The sequence below is a fragment of the Siphateles boraxobius genome, unplaced genomic scaffold, assembly GCF_051911475.1.
Source record: "Siphateles boraxobius isolate OS27281-9 unplaced genomic scaffold, OSU_SipBor_1 24, whole genome shotgun sequence".
Lineage (NCBI taxonomy): Eukaryota > Metazoa > Chordata > Actinopteri > Cypriniformes > Leuciscidae > Siphateles > Siphateles boraxobius.
The window spans coordinates 18,598,529-18,614,043 of NW_027508855.1; the positions used below are offsets into that span (position 1 = coordinate 18,598,529).

Genomic DNA, 15,515 nt, shown 5'->3' on the forward strand with positions numbered 1-15,515 from the left:
CTGACGCAGAGCGCGCCACATGAAAGCGTTCTTTCTCGCTTTTCATCGTCATGGCAACCAGGGGAGCGAAACGGGGCAGAATCAAACTTTTCAGAAACTTCTAGGATTCGATGAACATTCCAAAAGTGTCGTGTAGGCGCATGCATATACTTCAAGAACCACTGTAAATCGTCGAGGATTTAGTCTTATTATTACTAAAACTATTCCATGCCTATGGTAATAAGATGCTATTATTTGAAGTACCATTTCACTATGGTAGGCTATCTTTCAAAATAAAACTCTATTACCATTGCACTGCCACAGAATTAGAATCTTTTTTGTCCGTTCGTACCCGTGATGTATAATTTACTGTAGTCACATTTGACAGCTGTATTGTTCATAAGTGTATTTTTTTATCGTTAATGTTATCATTATACATTAAGAAGGTTTAGAAACTAGCCACAATCTAGAAAAATTGTGAATTTAATTTGCATCAGTGTTTCTCAACTGGTTTTGCTTCAGGCGCCCGACTTTACATCAGACATCACTGTACCCAAATTGTTTAAAAATGTTATTAAAATCAACCATTGACTGTAAAAAGTGATATGATCAGTAAGTCATGCCAACTTAAAATTTTGCATTACTTTAACTTGTCAAAATATTTGAAGCAGTTAGGGTTGTTCGAGTTTTAATAAGACTGGTGGTGCAGCTCATTTTATTATACTTAAAAATTGAAGACATCAACTGGCACTTTTAAGTTGAAATAGGTGGACATTTTTTTACAGTGTTGAAATATATTAAATTAACTGGATAGGTTAAACAATATGCAAAAATGATTAACATGACATGGGCTGAATAGGAAAACTGCAATTTTGCAAATGCATAAACAACAGAAGTGCTAAAAGTTATATATTAGTATTAGCCATAGTGACAGCCGAACAGTCTTTGATGTCAAATGTAGAGCTTTTTCTCCTTCATTTTAACAGTTTAGCTTGTACATTTCACAATTATGATGAATATGCATGTTTGCATTTTACTATATTCATTTATTGTTTCATCCCTGATGTCTGTGACCCGATCAGAACAGATTTTTGGGATGCAACCCACCAGTTGAGATCCATGAGTGCTATGGTAATGGCATATCATATTTTTTTTTTTGAAGGCTTTTACAGTTGTCATAATGCATTTGGTGATGTTTAATATGTATTTACCATGATGGTTTTAAATGACATGAACGTGTCCTATAATACTATGAAACTTAATCCATTTTGAATTTGCTCCAGAACTTTTTGACCACATTATTGTGCTAGCTAGTAGCTCTATTTGAATAAGCTCCCAGGTCGTGTTTGAATATGTAAGTCCTGAGACGTCATTGATGGTCCTTTGTCAGAACTGTGTGGGTGTGTCAGCAGACAAAACCAGCCAGAGCTTTACAACAGAGATGGCACAGACCATGTGTTAATGGGGTTGTATTTGTTTGTTGTAAAATTTGTGCTGTGTTGTGGCCTGTTCCTCGTCTTTTCACATTAAAGAATGAGGCTAGCCGAATCGTGTTTCGACGCATTTATTTGCAGCAAGAGTATTTACAACTATTAATGGTGACTTAAACACCACTGCGCAGAGAGACTCAGCCTGGCAACACTTCAGTCTCTTGGGTTTGGTCGCCATGTGGGACTACCATCACCATAACAACTTTGTTGGTTATATCCGAGAGTGTCACACACTTAACCACGGCTATTAACCACTGTGCCCCTGCATAAAGGCGCTGTATACTCACAGAGAAGTTCTTTTTCGTTCTTTGCTTAGGGGTAAACAGGTTGAAATACTGGCGTCGTTTAATGAATATGTAAATATGCGCTGCGCTCTTTCCTCTCAATAACAAAATAAACACACCACTAGAATGACAGTGGTAAGAAAACAGCAGTTAATAAAAAGCATCTGATCACAGCGATGTGGATGTTTGCACGAGCTATTCATAATCTTTTCAAAATTATGCCGGTTTTCCAGTTTATTACGTTTTTTTTTTCATGCATAATCAGGTGTTCAAAGCATTTTCTACTGGTTGAGAGAGGAATTACTGCAGTAAATTGACTTAGGATGGTCTATTTTACTGTGATTAGTGAATATTGTAGAATAGAATAGCTAATAACGTTCTACATTCTTATAACCAGGAAATAACGTTAATACAACGTTTATATAACGGGAGAATTTAACGTTCTGATTACATTTGAATGATGTTCTTATAACCAAGCAAGAACGTTAATACAACGTTTATATAACGGGAGAATTGAACGTTCTTATAACATTTTGAATAAAGTTCTTATAACCAAGAAATAACGTTAATACAACGTCTAAAAACTGGACGTTTTGAATGTTCCTAGAACATTCAGAAATAACGTTCTTATAACTTAATGGGAACATTATGAAAACGTCCTTATAACCTAAAATTGTTAGCTGGGGACGAGGAGAGATTCGCGATTGCACTGAACACGTTTTAAGTGCAGGATTCTCTGAGCGAGCCCAGAGAAAATAGACCAACGCGAGCAGCGTATATCTGAGAGCGCGGCACATTATATTCAGCGCACGAGCAGAGAGATTAGCACTCGCGCATTATATTAATGTACTTTCGCGCTACAATAATGCGCTCTCGACATTTGACAGGAAAATAACACAGAACCGTAGTTCTGTAGCATCCATCTTCGCTGTAGCGTAACACCAGAGCACTGCTGTTTACCCATAGACAGTAAAAGAAAACTGCTGTTTACCATCGCCTCGCAGTCACTGCTTAGAAGTGCAACAATGTAAAGGGTCCGTCTGAAACAGTGTCGTGCGGCGCAGCGTAACGTTCGTTCCGAACGTTGTGTAATTAAATACATCGGTATGGCGGTATATTAAAAATTAATATCATAACAAAAATATACACCGGTTTTCGGTATGAACCGGTATACCGCCCAGCACTACTTTCTACAATAGATTGCTTTAGCAAAGCAGCTTTACAGTATTAAACATGAAAAAATATGCCATTGATAGGTCAGTGTCACTTTCAATTGGAATTATAACTTTAGTGTCGACTATAAATCAGTACTCCAGTGTTCATGTTTCTCATCTGACCTTGACGGACTGAACTGAAGAAATGAATCAATTTCCACGCCAAAGAAGGCGGAGCCTCTGAGCCACACCCACCTATTACATAATCGCCATGGTAGTTCGAGTAACACTTGATGGTGTAGAATTATGTATATAAATTTCTTTATTTTCTGTTGAAAAAAAAATAAAAATGGGTGGCATCATAGTTGCATCCAGAGCTTGGCACACAAACCCGCCTCTCCTCACTCAATCGTTTCATTTGCTCCGGATGAATATTGTTGCTGTTACAGGGCTTGAATTTCGGCGTGGGATTGTGCTTAATTTTACTTATTCCTGTTGCTCAAACACCCAAAGTGCAGCACATATAGCCGCATCTCAGTACTAAATTAAGTTATTTTTCTCTGCTTATTGCGCTTAAACAAATACAAATGCACACAAAATAATGTCAAAATGCCGGTCTTGGCGAGTATTCATGTAAACACAGTCAGTTAAGTTTTAAGTGAACGTAAACAGTTGAGAAAGAAAACGCATGTGTAACAGTATAATGGATCTGTGCGTCAGGTCTTAAAGTGACAGCAGCATAATATACCTGCTGCCAATTTATGAGATAATATTAAAAATATCTATATGGCAGTTTTCCCCATTGTGTCAAATCGATATTTCCCCAATATTGATGTCAAAATTGTGGCTAGGGAAAATCTTTGTGACTTTGGAAAATCACTAGCCACAGTGACTGGTGAGCAAAAAAGTTAATGTCAAGCCCTGGTTGCATCATGTCAAGCAAATATATGTTGTGAAGTCAAGTAGATTTTTGCATTAATTCAGTAAGGAATTAAGACAGATTTACATATATAGAGACACTGTTTTATTTTTAATGCTCGAGAGAAGTTCTGTTATGTTCAGAATAATACTTTGTGGCTACTTAAAGTGGACATGAAGCGACGTTCACAATCAGTTTTCTTTTCGGAATGTGATGTACTGATAAGTGAAACAGAATATTCAGTGGGAGAAAATGTAGGCTAGGACTTATCCTTCAGGAAAATGAGAGAACTTACAACCAGAAAAAAGTATCTAAAAGAGAGTGATTCAAAATAGTTTTAGGGTGATTGATTTTTATAAAGACATTTTTATCCTGTGGTATAACATTAATGTTTATCACATATCATTTATCTATGTGAAAGTCTTTCATTTATTTTTTTAAAGAAATGACTGCTTTTATTTAGCAATGATGGATTCATCTGATCAAAAGTGACAGTAAAATAACACTACAAATGATTTACATTTCAAATAAATGCTATTCCTTTGAACTTTATTAATCAAAGAACAAAACAGTATTACAGATTTCACAAAAATATCAAGCAGCAAATCAACATATAAGAATGCTTTCTGAAGGATCATGTGACACTGAAGACTGGAGTAATGATGCTAAAAAATCAGCTTTGAGCACAGGAATAAATTACATTAGTTATTTTAAATCGTAATAATAATTCACGTGCTTTTACTGTATTTTCGATCAAATAAATGCAGGCTTGGGGAAAAACGACCCGGATGATTCTGCTAGCTGTGATGTAAATCTCCATTACAGGTAGCCTATTAAGTAAAGCATGATTTCTGTGTGCTGTGATGCAAAGGCTAATCAGTGTGTTGATTGTGTATTGATGGGTTTGAATGAGCCTTTGGCGTGGTATTTGAGCCTCTGTTGTGGTAATGTTGTGGTGGGGTTATTAGGTCACTCCAGTGGGGTCTGAAAGGCTTCGTGGGGAGGGATCCACAATAACAGGAAGCAATTTTGATAGATAAGACTATTGTGAAAACAGCTCCTCGTCCACTTTCAGTTGTGTTTTGAGATTCCAGAGGAACTGCAGAAGAATCGGCAACAGTCTGTAACACAGATGGCAGTATGTGCTTTTTTTATTTGATATTTGATGTGGTGCTTGTGTAGAGAACTGTAAAGTTGTGCATGTAACAGCAAAGCGTTTCCATGCTGTCCTTCATTATTCAACATTTTCCATCCTTCTGTTGAGCGTTTTCCTGTTTCTTGCTTTTGCCGTCCACGCGAGGAAATGAAAAGAAGATATTGTGAGAGTCTGTGTCGAAAACAGAAAGAATGTGCCATGCTGAGAGTGTTTTTTCATGCTATCGGCCCTCAGAAGAAAGAATGAAAGAGGATAGGTCGGTAGAGGGGTGTCTGAGTTCTGGAAACGAGAGGTCATATGGTCAAATCTCATAAAAATAAGGCTGAATTAAAACAGTGTGCATTTCTCCCGAGTTAGTTAAGAGACAACAACCATGTGAAACATATGTAGGTGTCTGATTTGTGTGTTTTAAAACAAGGTGTGTGTTTGTGTACGTAGTCAAATATTTATAAATGTAAAAAAATAAAAAATCAGGGTCGTTTCTTAAAAAACTATTGGACATCAATGTTGTACATTGTCTTGAAATTTATAATATTTATATATTTTTAAATTTCTTACCACCACTCTGTTAAGGTATTATTGGTGGTTGCCAAAGTGTTGTTACATGTTATGCTAAGGCTTTCTCAAGCTGTGTTCCTAATGACACACTATACTTGTGCTCTATGTACTCAACCGTTTAATGTATAAATGTAATAAGGTTATTTTTGTCATTCAGCCTCAGAGCCTGACAGCCCCATCCCAAATGTTATGTAATTAAGTGCATGAAGTGTCCAACATTTCAAATTTATTAAGCATTATCCTCCAGATTTTTAAAGTACACCTTTTCGTTTTGGATTTTGTTTCTGTGTGAACACTAAAACAGCATTGAATAGTGCATCAGTATGCGAAATTGGGTCTCACCTTCTATAAAAATTATTATTATTTTATTATATATATTATGTCACATTGATATATGTGACCAAATAAGCACAGAAAACCTGGATTTATTTGAAAATCACATTTTAAATAAAAGTCGCAATTTTTTAAAAAAACTCACATTTCGGTTTTCCGAATTATGCATCCCTAGTTGTTAGTTAGTTGCTTACCAGCCTAAGTCAAAAGATTCCAGCTGTTTTGTCTCCTGTTTTACATTTCTCAATGGTCTGTACAGTCATTCATGTATGTAGCACAAACGCTGCAGAATGAGATACACAGCTGATTTTAATATTTAGTGTTAGGAGTTTGTTCAAATTTAAATTTTTAAACAAGATTGAATCAACGCTGTATAAAAAGACAAAATGCAAATATCAAACCCGAACAAGTGCAAATGGGAACTGTGTGGCTGACAAATCTGGATCTGCATTTGTCAATTGAGGTTAGTTAGGCTCAATATTTGAATAAGAAATTAAATTAAACTTATTTGTGTAGCAAAAGAGATGAATTCTTTCCCCGCCATTGACGTGATTTTCCGTCATTTATGACACAACGCATCCCCGCAATTGACAAGTTACCCCGGCAATCATTTTTATAAGGTAGGAGGCGCTGTTACGCATCTTCTGAACTAGCACAGGATCTCCAGATCCAAAAACAATAGATGAAGATCTGCGTACAGCATTTAAACAGCATATAAATCAAAACGGCCTAATGTTACCGAGAGAGATGTCGACCCAGGACGAGGACTGTGAAGTTTTGGGGGTGTTGATGTACTCGATCTACTCCATCCATGTTTTGAACATCATTCTGAATCTGATCTGACAAAAATTAGATTTTCTCAGCTATTTGTTCAAAAAATGTTGCTTTTTTAATGAAACACCCACTTTCAAGTGTTGATAAAAAATAGTCTCTGTTATTTTATTTATATACACATGTTGATTGTTCAGATATTCATACAGCTAAATATTCTGGGGCCCATGAATGCTTTGCGAAAATAATCAAAAATGCTGGCAACTTAAAAAAGAAAAAAACGCTGGCGAGAATCCTGCTTAATAAACATCCAGTTTTGCAAAAAACACGTAATAAATTTGTCTGTTCATTCATTCTTGAAATTGCTTTTTCAATTTTATTGCACATTCAGCACAGATATGCTTGTTTAGCCATGAACTACAAGTTGTATTGATAATACAGTGATCAAATCTTCTAGACTCACTGGGGTTTGGTGAAAATTAACTGCTATTATTCTAGCAGTTGACACACAGAATGAAAAAATGTGTTTCTGATAGCTTGTGGCTTGATGCGTTTATGCATTTACTTTATTATGCAATGTTTGTGCTTAATATGGCCTTAAGTCTAAACCTTTTGTTTTTCTGGACAATTTCAGCTTTAAAAAAAAACATTTAAGTTCGGATTTCAAGACCAGAGACATTCCTGTGTTGTGTGTTGCGCAGAACTGGTACAAGGACACTTGAAATGATTTGGATGAGAGTCCCGTTGGAGGCCTTGAGTGTGTCATTGACGTGCAAGAGTGTGTATGATGGTTTAGCGGTAGATTCTGAAGATTAGATCTGAAATGCTGATGGCACGAGGAGGTTCGGGCCGCGGGACAGAGGGAGAGACAGAGAGAGAGAGAGAGAATGAATTCCCTGTCCGTAATTAGGATGGATCGCAAAAGCAAGTAATCGGATTGAGGGAAACAAACTGGATTGCATTTCCGAGGTAGCTACGTGGCTGAAGCCAAAGCCTCTCCTGAGATTTTGCATTGTGTCAGCACACACACTCTCACCTTTGTTCCGTCTTGGTCACGGTGTGGGGTTGTTGAGCCTCATTAACGAGCATCGTTAGCTAATTGCTTTGCCATTGTTCACTCATGCACAGTGACCTTGATGGCCCAGTCCCATATACATCAGCAGATCTTCCTCCTCCAGCAGCACACGTTCAAACACCTTTAGTTTTAATGCAGTCTGTATATTAATGATGCACTGATATAGAAATATTGGCCTAAACTGATAATGACCGTATTTATGTAAGCATTGTATTAAATGGTTTAAATATGCGCGAGCTTGAGCTCGAGGGCTTCCCCAGTTGAGTCTTGATTTAGCTTTCTTTCAACAAATCACATTTATAGTGTTTACTACCAATATTCTTCATAAAGCAGGTTAGGAAAATAGGCATTCTGAATGTTGCCAATTTGCCATACAACTATCTGTCTGTCTATCATTTATATAATATATTATAATATAAATATTTATTGGCTGTGTATATATATATATGGATGCTATATGTGGAATATAAAAATTATATAAAATTATATAAAATTATTTAAAATTAATTATATATATATATATATTTTATTTATTTATTATTATTTTTTTATTTTATTTATTATTTATTTATATTAGTGCTGGGCAATGATTAATTGCATCCAAAATAAAAGTTTGTGTTTACATAATATATGTGTGTGTACTGTGTATAATTATTTTGTATATATGAATACACACATACGCTTGTATATATTTAAGAAATATTTGCCTGTATATATATATATATATATATATAAATTATGTAAAAATATTATATTATATACACACAAACTTTTGTTTTGGATGCGATTAATCATTGCCCAGCACTATATGTATCATTTTTATATTTCACATATAACATCCCTATATGGTATACACTCTTTGCAAATAAAGTTCAGTTTAGTGGGCTTCAATATAGAAATCTAGGGTTCTTGACTCGTTTGACATTTTAAAGATCCCTTTATGCCAAAAATATTCTGTGTCTAAGGAGAAATTTCTTAAATGATTGCATATTAATACTGTCATGTTTAATGTGTTCATTAAATAATTTTTTCCTACCGATAACGTATGTTTACAGGCTGTTTAATTCATACAAATTTATTGAAAATTAAAAATGAATGAAAGAAAAATTAATTAAAACTGATCTCATGATGGGAAGCCTTAAAAGGTTCTACATTTGAAACCCCTGACAGAACCTTTTGAGATTCTATATAGAACCTTTTTTCTAAGAGTGTAACATTAGAAATCTAACAGTTTCCCTTCATAATTATTCATTAATTTTTTAAGTGTACTTCAGAATTTTTTTTAAGTCCAATAAAGGGTTTAGCAAAGTAACAGAACACCTGGAGAAATCATTCATGTCCGTAGCACAAACGCTGCAGGATGAGGTATATATATACGCACTGAAGTTTAGTACTTGTTATAGGTTTGTTCAAATGATTAACTACAGTATACTTACACTAACTATATGAGTGGTAATAGTGATGCTTAACTTGGCATGAAGGAACTTTAAAGAGTGTGTATGAGCTCTTGTCTGTAAAATGAGGTAGAAGCTGATAAAAGAGTTAATAGGAAATATACTTGTGTAGTTTGGTTTGATTTGTTGATTGTGTGGAGTGAAAGGCAAGCTGTGTGTGTGTGTGTGTGTGTGTGTGTGTGTGTGTGTGTGTGTGTGTGTGTGTGCTCGCCCATGAGGGGGTGGACCTCTCTCCGTCCCATCTGTTTGGGGTTCATCTTTGTCCTTATAATTAATGAAAGCAGAGGGGGCTTCATGACACACACACACACACACACACACACACACACACACACACACACACACACACACACACACACACACACACACACACACACACACACACACACACACACACACACACACACACACTCACACACACACACACACACACACATACACACAATCAACACCCTGAGCTTTTCACTAGCAGGTTTTGTTTTAGCTGAATTGCGCCTTCTCTCTCTTCCTTCTCTTTTGTTGTTTTCATTTACTTTTTTTTGTTTTTGCTGTTTCGTGCTGATTAATTTGCCCTCACCCCCTTCCTGCTCTCTCTGTTTTCTCCGTATCTCCTCCCTCTCAGCTCCGAGCAGAGATTGGATGGTGGGATAGGCTTTGCCTGCCCTCAGGCCTGAAAAGAGGATTGTTTGGAAACAGATCTGTTCCAGTAACCTGTAAAAGGAGTAGCCTTCGTCAACACACACACACACACACACACACACACACACACACACACACACACACACACACACACACACACACACACACACACACACACACACACACACACACACACACACACACACACACACACTTGTGTTTCTATCAGTTTGTTCTTTCTGTCTGATACTAAAAACTGTAGCAGTGTCATTTCTGACCTCATTTTGGATTCCGTGAAGCTTTGGTTATCCATAGATGTTACAACATATTTGGGAGGAATATGCTAAGATAGCTAAAACAACACACAGTATCTTCAGATATTTTTAAAGACGGAACTGATTCTCATTAGTTAGGGCTACACATTTTTCACAAACCCCTAACCCTACACTCTTAAAAATAAAGTTTCTTTATTGGCATTTATGGTTCCATGAGGAAACTTTAACATCCACGGAACCTTTCCATTGCACTAAAGATTCTTTATAGTGGAAAAAGGTTCTCCAGATTCTTCACGCTAAGAGTTATTTTAGGAACTGTTGACTGGTTCTTTGGGGAACCAAAAATGTTTCTTCCATTGCTTCGCTGCGAAAACACACTTTTGGAAACACACTTTTATTTTAAGAATGTAGGAGTTTTTCACCATTGTGAATGATTCCTCAAATCATGCAGCTTGTTAAGAAGAGATGTGCTATTAAAATGACTGCTAAACTATCAGACATTGCACTAAAAACACCACAACATCTTTGTATCACAGTGGATTTTCCCTAGGGGGAAAGGTCACTTGTTTCTTCAGAAAATGTTAAAAAAAAAAAAAAAAAAAAAGATAAAATAAAAAAAAAGTTGTGCTGTAATTAAGGAAGCTCAAATATAATGTGCTAACATACTATACTGTTTGAACGTTTGAAAATTAATACTTTAACCCTCTGGGTTACTCAAACAATATTGGTCAGAACTGACCAAAAAAATTACGTTTTTAATTTATAGCTTTATCGGAATGGGATGACACTCGCTGACTTTTGTTGCATTAGCTATGTGAACACACACATAAAAAATCATGGACGGTGTAAATAAATAAAGTAACACTTGGTACCTTCACGGTCAATAATGACCGATATAGGAAATTAATGGTAAATACAAAAAAATACGAAAACTCTGAGAATCTTTTGGTGGTATAAAGTACAAATCAGTCATGATGGAAAAAACAAAACAAAAACAAACAACACAGCAATGAAGGGGTTAATTTTCAAAACACACATTTGAACTAGTATAATTGTAACAGAGCAAGATCTTGCAAATGTGTGAAATAAAAGTGTGACTAATGAAATGAAGGGGCTCGGAATTAATCAAAAGTGCTTGAAAAGAGATTTGTATAATGTTACAAAAGACTGAACAGTAGAGCAAATAAAACATAACTGACATAATCGACTAGTAGATTCACACATCAAAAATCACTTAATGATAATCAATGCTTTACAGAATCCTGTGAAATTAGTTTAAAATTATAGTGGTCTATGAGTGATGTTTTTATTCGGTTGAACTGATTCACACTCATATATCTGACGTGACTTCACATGATGTCTTGTATTTCCCGTGCACAGGTTGGGACGAGGTTTGGGATCAGAAGGTGACTATGAGTGTAGTCTAGAGATTGTGAGCTGAAATCATAGTACTAAAACTGTAGACACTGGCAAGATCAACATGGTAGAGTCTTGCTGGAGCGCACTAATAGAACGCTACTGTCTGCTACACCATATGAATCTAGTCGTGTAGAAGGTCACTTAGATCAATGGCAGTGCATGGCATGGGCATGGGGTGGCTAGAGATGGTTTCTAGAATTAGGATGGAGATAGCCTTGTCTAGTGGGATTAGTTGTGCTCATGGTGCTGAGTTTTGTTGATTAACAAATCTATATCTTCTAGATTGCCAGGATACTGATCTATATTTTACTTTACAGGCTCTATTCTCATACAGTCTGCTGTAGGCATCTAGAATAGCTCTTTTCTATTTATTTTAAGTTGTATCTTTCGGAATATATTATGATCCTGGAACTATTAGTAACTTCAGTTTAACTTGATCTAGTCTTCAATTTTTTGCAATGAAATCTTCCCCCCCCTGTCAGGGTTGCTAATTGATTTCATTGTGCACAAATTAGGGCTGGTCCGAATACCATTTTTTGAGCTTCGAAGCTTCGGTAGTAATGAACATCGAATATTCGAAGCTTCGGAATCTCTATAGCCTATGTCTGTCTGTCCGTTGCATTTTGATTATTTCGAGAACCGTTCATCCAAACGACTTCACAAGGGAGAGCAGTGTCGTATTTGGTGCAATATAGATAGACAGGTGAGACGCGACACATTCAGAATTAATACACTTTTAATAAACTACAAAACAGGGCGAGCCGGATGCACGCGCGCCTCACGCGAGCAGAACTTATATGGTCCGAGAATGGACACTGCACTAGTGATATAAAACACACACAGGTTAACTTAAGCAATATTTTTAATAAGGTAATCTAATATTTTTCTCACTAACAAATTACTGACAAAGTAGGGTAGATTTAAATAAAGAAGCGGCGCGCCACACGCATGCAGGGCTTATATGCTCCGAGAACGGACACTGCGCTAGTGATATAACACACACACACACACACACACACACACACACACACACACACACACACACACACACACACACACACACACACACACACACACACACACACACACACACACACACGTCTTTTAACTTAAGCAATATTTTTAATAAGGTAGTCTTAATAATATTTTTAATATTTATAATAATATTTTTCTCACTGACAAAGTAGGGTAGATTTAAATAAATAAAAACGAAATTTAAATAAATAAAAACGAAATTGAAATATAGAAAAACAAAATTTAAATAAAGAAAAACAAAATTCAAATAAAGAAAAACGAAAAATAAACGTGACGTCCCAGTAAAATATCAAAGTCTCCTATATTTAGCTGTAGATTAATTTAGATTGATAAGGGTAAAAAGGATAATACATTTTGTTTCTATTATTCTATGTTCCACAATGTCAAAGCAACGCAGCTTAACCCAAAATACAAGCTCATGCATGCACTTCTGTCCATACAAACTCTGCTGTTCTGCGCTCTAGTCAGAGAATACTCCCGTTGCAGGAACACATTTAGTCCAAGAAGAAGCAAATATATTTATTAAGTAGATATAACGAAGTTATATGTTAAGTATTATATTTCACCAGATTGTATAGTGTAAAACATATTCAAGCGTGAATGAGAACCGTTTCGTGGGGGATGCCAGGTGTGCAAAAAATAAATAAATATTCGAATGTCACATTTTCAAATCGAATACAAACACACCGAACGAATATTCGAATATCCGGGTCCAGCCCTAGCACAAATCAGCCAATAGTTTTGGGTAGCAGATACTTATCCAACTATTTCATATTACTATTGTATCCCAATATGTGGATATATGCATCAGTGCTCACGAACAATTAGAATGTCATTGTTTTCAAAATGTATTGATTGCTTGTTCTTTTTTTTTTGTAGTAACCAAGTAAATGGTTATGTAAATATAGGTGATCATATGTTAATAATATTGTGGTTGTTGTGATGGCATAACATGATGAATGTCAAACTTTCGAATTGTACAGATACAGATTTGAAAAAAAAAACATTATTTTATTTTATCATTATAAATAATAATAATAAAAAAAATATTATTATGTTATTTATTCTTTTTTATAGTTTTATATTTTTTTAAATAAATGAAGCCTTGCAGATTTCTTTAATTTTGCAGGATATTTGCAAAAGATTATATATTTATACTTAACTTAAAAAAAAGTTTTTAAATACATTTATTTGCCACAATAGATATTTTAAAACAGGGGCAAATGAAAGCTTTAAGCAGAAGTTTTCTTTCAGTTTTTCTTGTGTTTCTCACATGACTTGCAGTGGTCAGATGATTCCACACTGGCCTGAAAAATGGTGGGATTTTAATGTAATTCCTTTTGAAATATTTCAGAGGATTTGTCTGTTGCGAAAGCTTTCATTTTCTGCCAGATTCTGCTTGCAAGTCTGTGAATATTGTTCAAGTAAAACATTTTGTTGAAGTATCGAATGTTTTATGTTCTTTCATCAATAATTAAAATATAATAAATACAGTAACTTACATTTTCATGGTGTAGATTGCTTAAAGAAAACAGAGATGAAGATGTAGACATACTTCATTTGGTGATCTAGTTGACTTCACATGCACAGTTCAGTTTGATTAGTTTAATGTTTATTTTTCATATAATGATTACATTATGTTAACATCAGTAAATCTTTGGGAAACACTGACTGGTCTGTTTGTTGAACAGCTGTGATTGGACTTTGAAAATATTAACGGACTACTATCTTTGTCTTCAAACGGATAACTGGCCATCTTTGCCATACATGACGTTTCTTCTCACTCATGTCTCTAATTCCCTCTCAAGAATCAAAGAAGCTTAATTCACATGCTAAACAAATCTCTCTCTCTCTCTCTCTCTCTCTCTCTCTCTCTCTCTCTCTCTCTCTCTCTCTCTCTCTCTCTCTCTCTCTCTCTCTCTCTCTCTCTCTGTCTCTCTCTCTCTCTCTCTCTCTCTCTCTCTCTCTCTCTCTCTCTCTCTCTCTCTCTCTCTCTCTCTCTCTCTCTCTCTCTCTCTCTCTCTCTCTCTCCCTCTCTCTCTCTCTCTCTCTCTCTCTCAGATTGACCCAAAGGTGGCCTTCCCACGTCGAGCTCAGCCAAAGGTGAGTGTGAAGTCTCAGTAAAGGTTAACATCACAGGTGTTGTGATGTCACACGTCACTTCTCATTAAGGACATGTAGGTTCTGTTCTAAAACCTACGAGTGTTTCAAAGCATCATAGGTGTTTTCTACCTGTGACAGCTCTTCCAGACCGCAGGCAGCTATACCTTCTTTTTGAAGTGGCTTGAAGCATGGGCATCCTGTAAAACTTTCCTAAGCTAAACAAAACCTTTAGAAGGACACGTAAAAGGATAGAATAGAGACTAAACAATGGTTTCCTCTAAAATGTTTATAACAATTCTAAAGATACTTTCTTTTTGACCGTATCGCACATACTCTACTGTTCAAATGTTTGAGGTCGATAAGACTTGTAATGTTTTTTAGTCTCTTCTGTTCACCAAGGCTGTATTTATTTGATAAAAAACAGTAAAAACTGTAATATTTTGAAATATTATTAAAATATCAAAGAACTGTTTTCTGGTTTGATATATTGTACAATGTAATTTATTCCTGTGATCAAAGCTGAATTTTCAGCATCATTACTCCGGTCTTCAGTGTCACATGATCCTTCAGAAATCATTCTAATATGATGATTTGCTGCTCAAGAGACATTTCTGATTATTGTCAACTTAATACCTCATTTTTTTTGTGAAAATATTTAAAACGTTTTCTTTTTTTTTCAGGATCAGTTCAAAAAACAACTTTTGTTAGATTATAAATGTCACTTTTGATCAATTTAATGCATCCTTGCTAAATAAAAGTATTAATTTATTTTGGAAAAATCCAAACTTTTGAATTGTAGTAGCTATCAAAGATAAGGTAAGCCCAGGATGCATTGTGATGGGCTCAGTGAAATTTCTTCCAAGATGGCGTA

General features: G+C 35.5%; 1 protein-coding gene across 3 annotated transcripts in view; it reads left to right on the forward strand.

The window, feature by feature from the left end:
• Positions 1–15,515, forward strand: part of LOC143749247 (RNA-binding protein Musashi homolog 1-like) — a 46,882-nt gene that overhangs the window by 8,233 nt on the left and 23,134 nt on the right. For 2 of the 3 annotated variants that reach the window (XM_077241779.1, XM_077241778.1), the window contains one exon: positions 14,603–14,644. In XM_077241779.1, the coding sequence (XP_077097894.1) occupies positions 14,603–14,644 (42 nt within the window). Of the gene's footprint in view, positions 1–13,735; positions 13,859–14,602; positions 14,645–15,515 lie in introns of those variants that run through there. The other variant, XM_077241780.1, reaches the window with a different exon arrangement.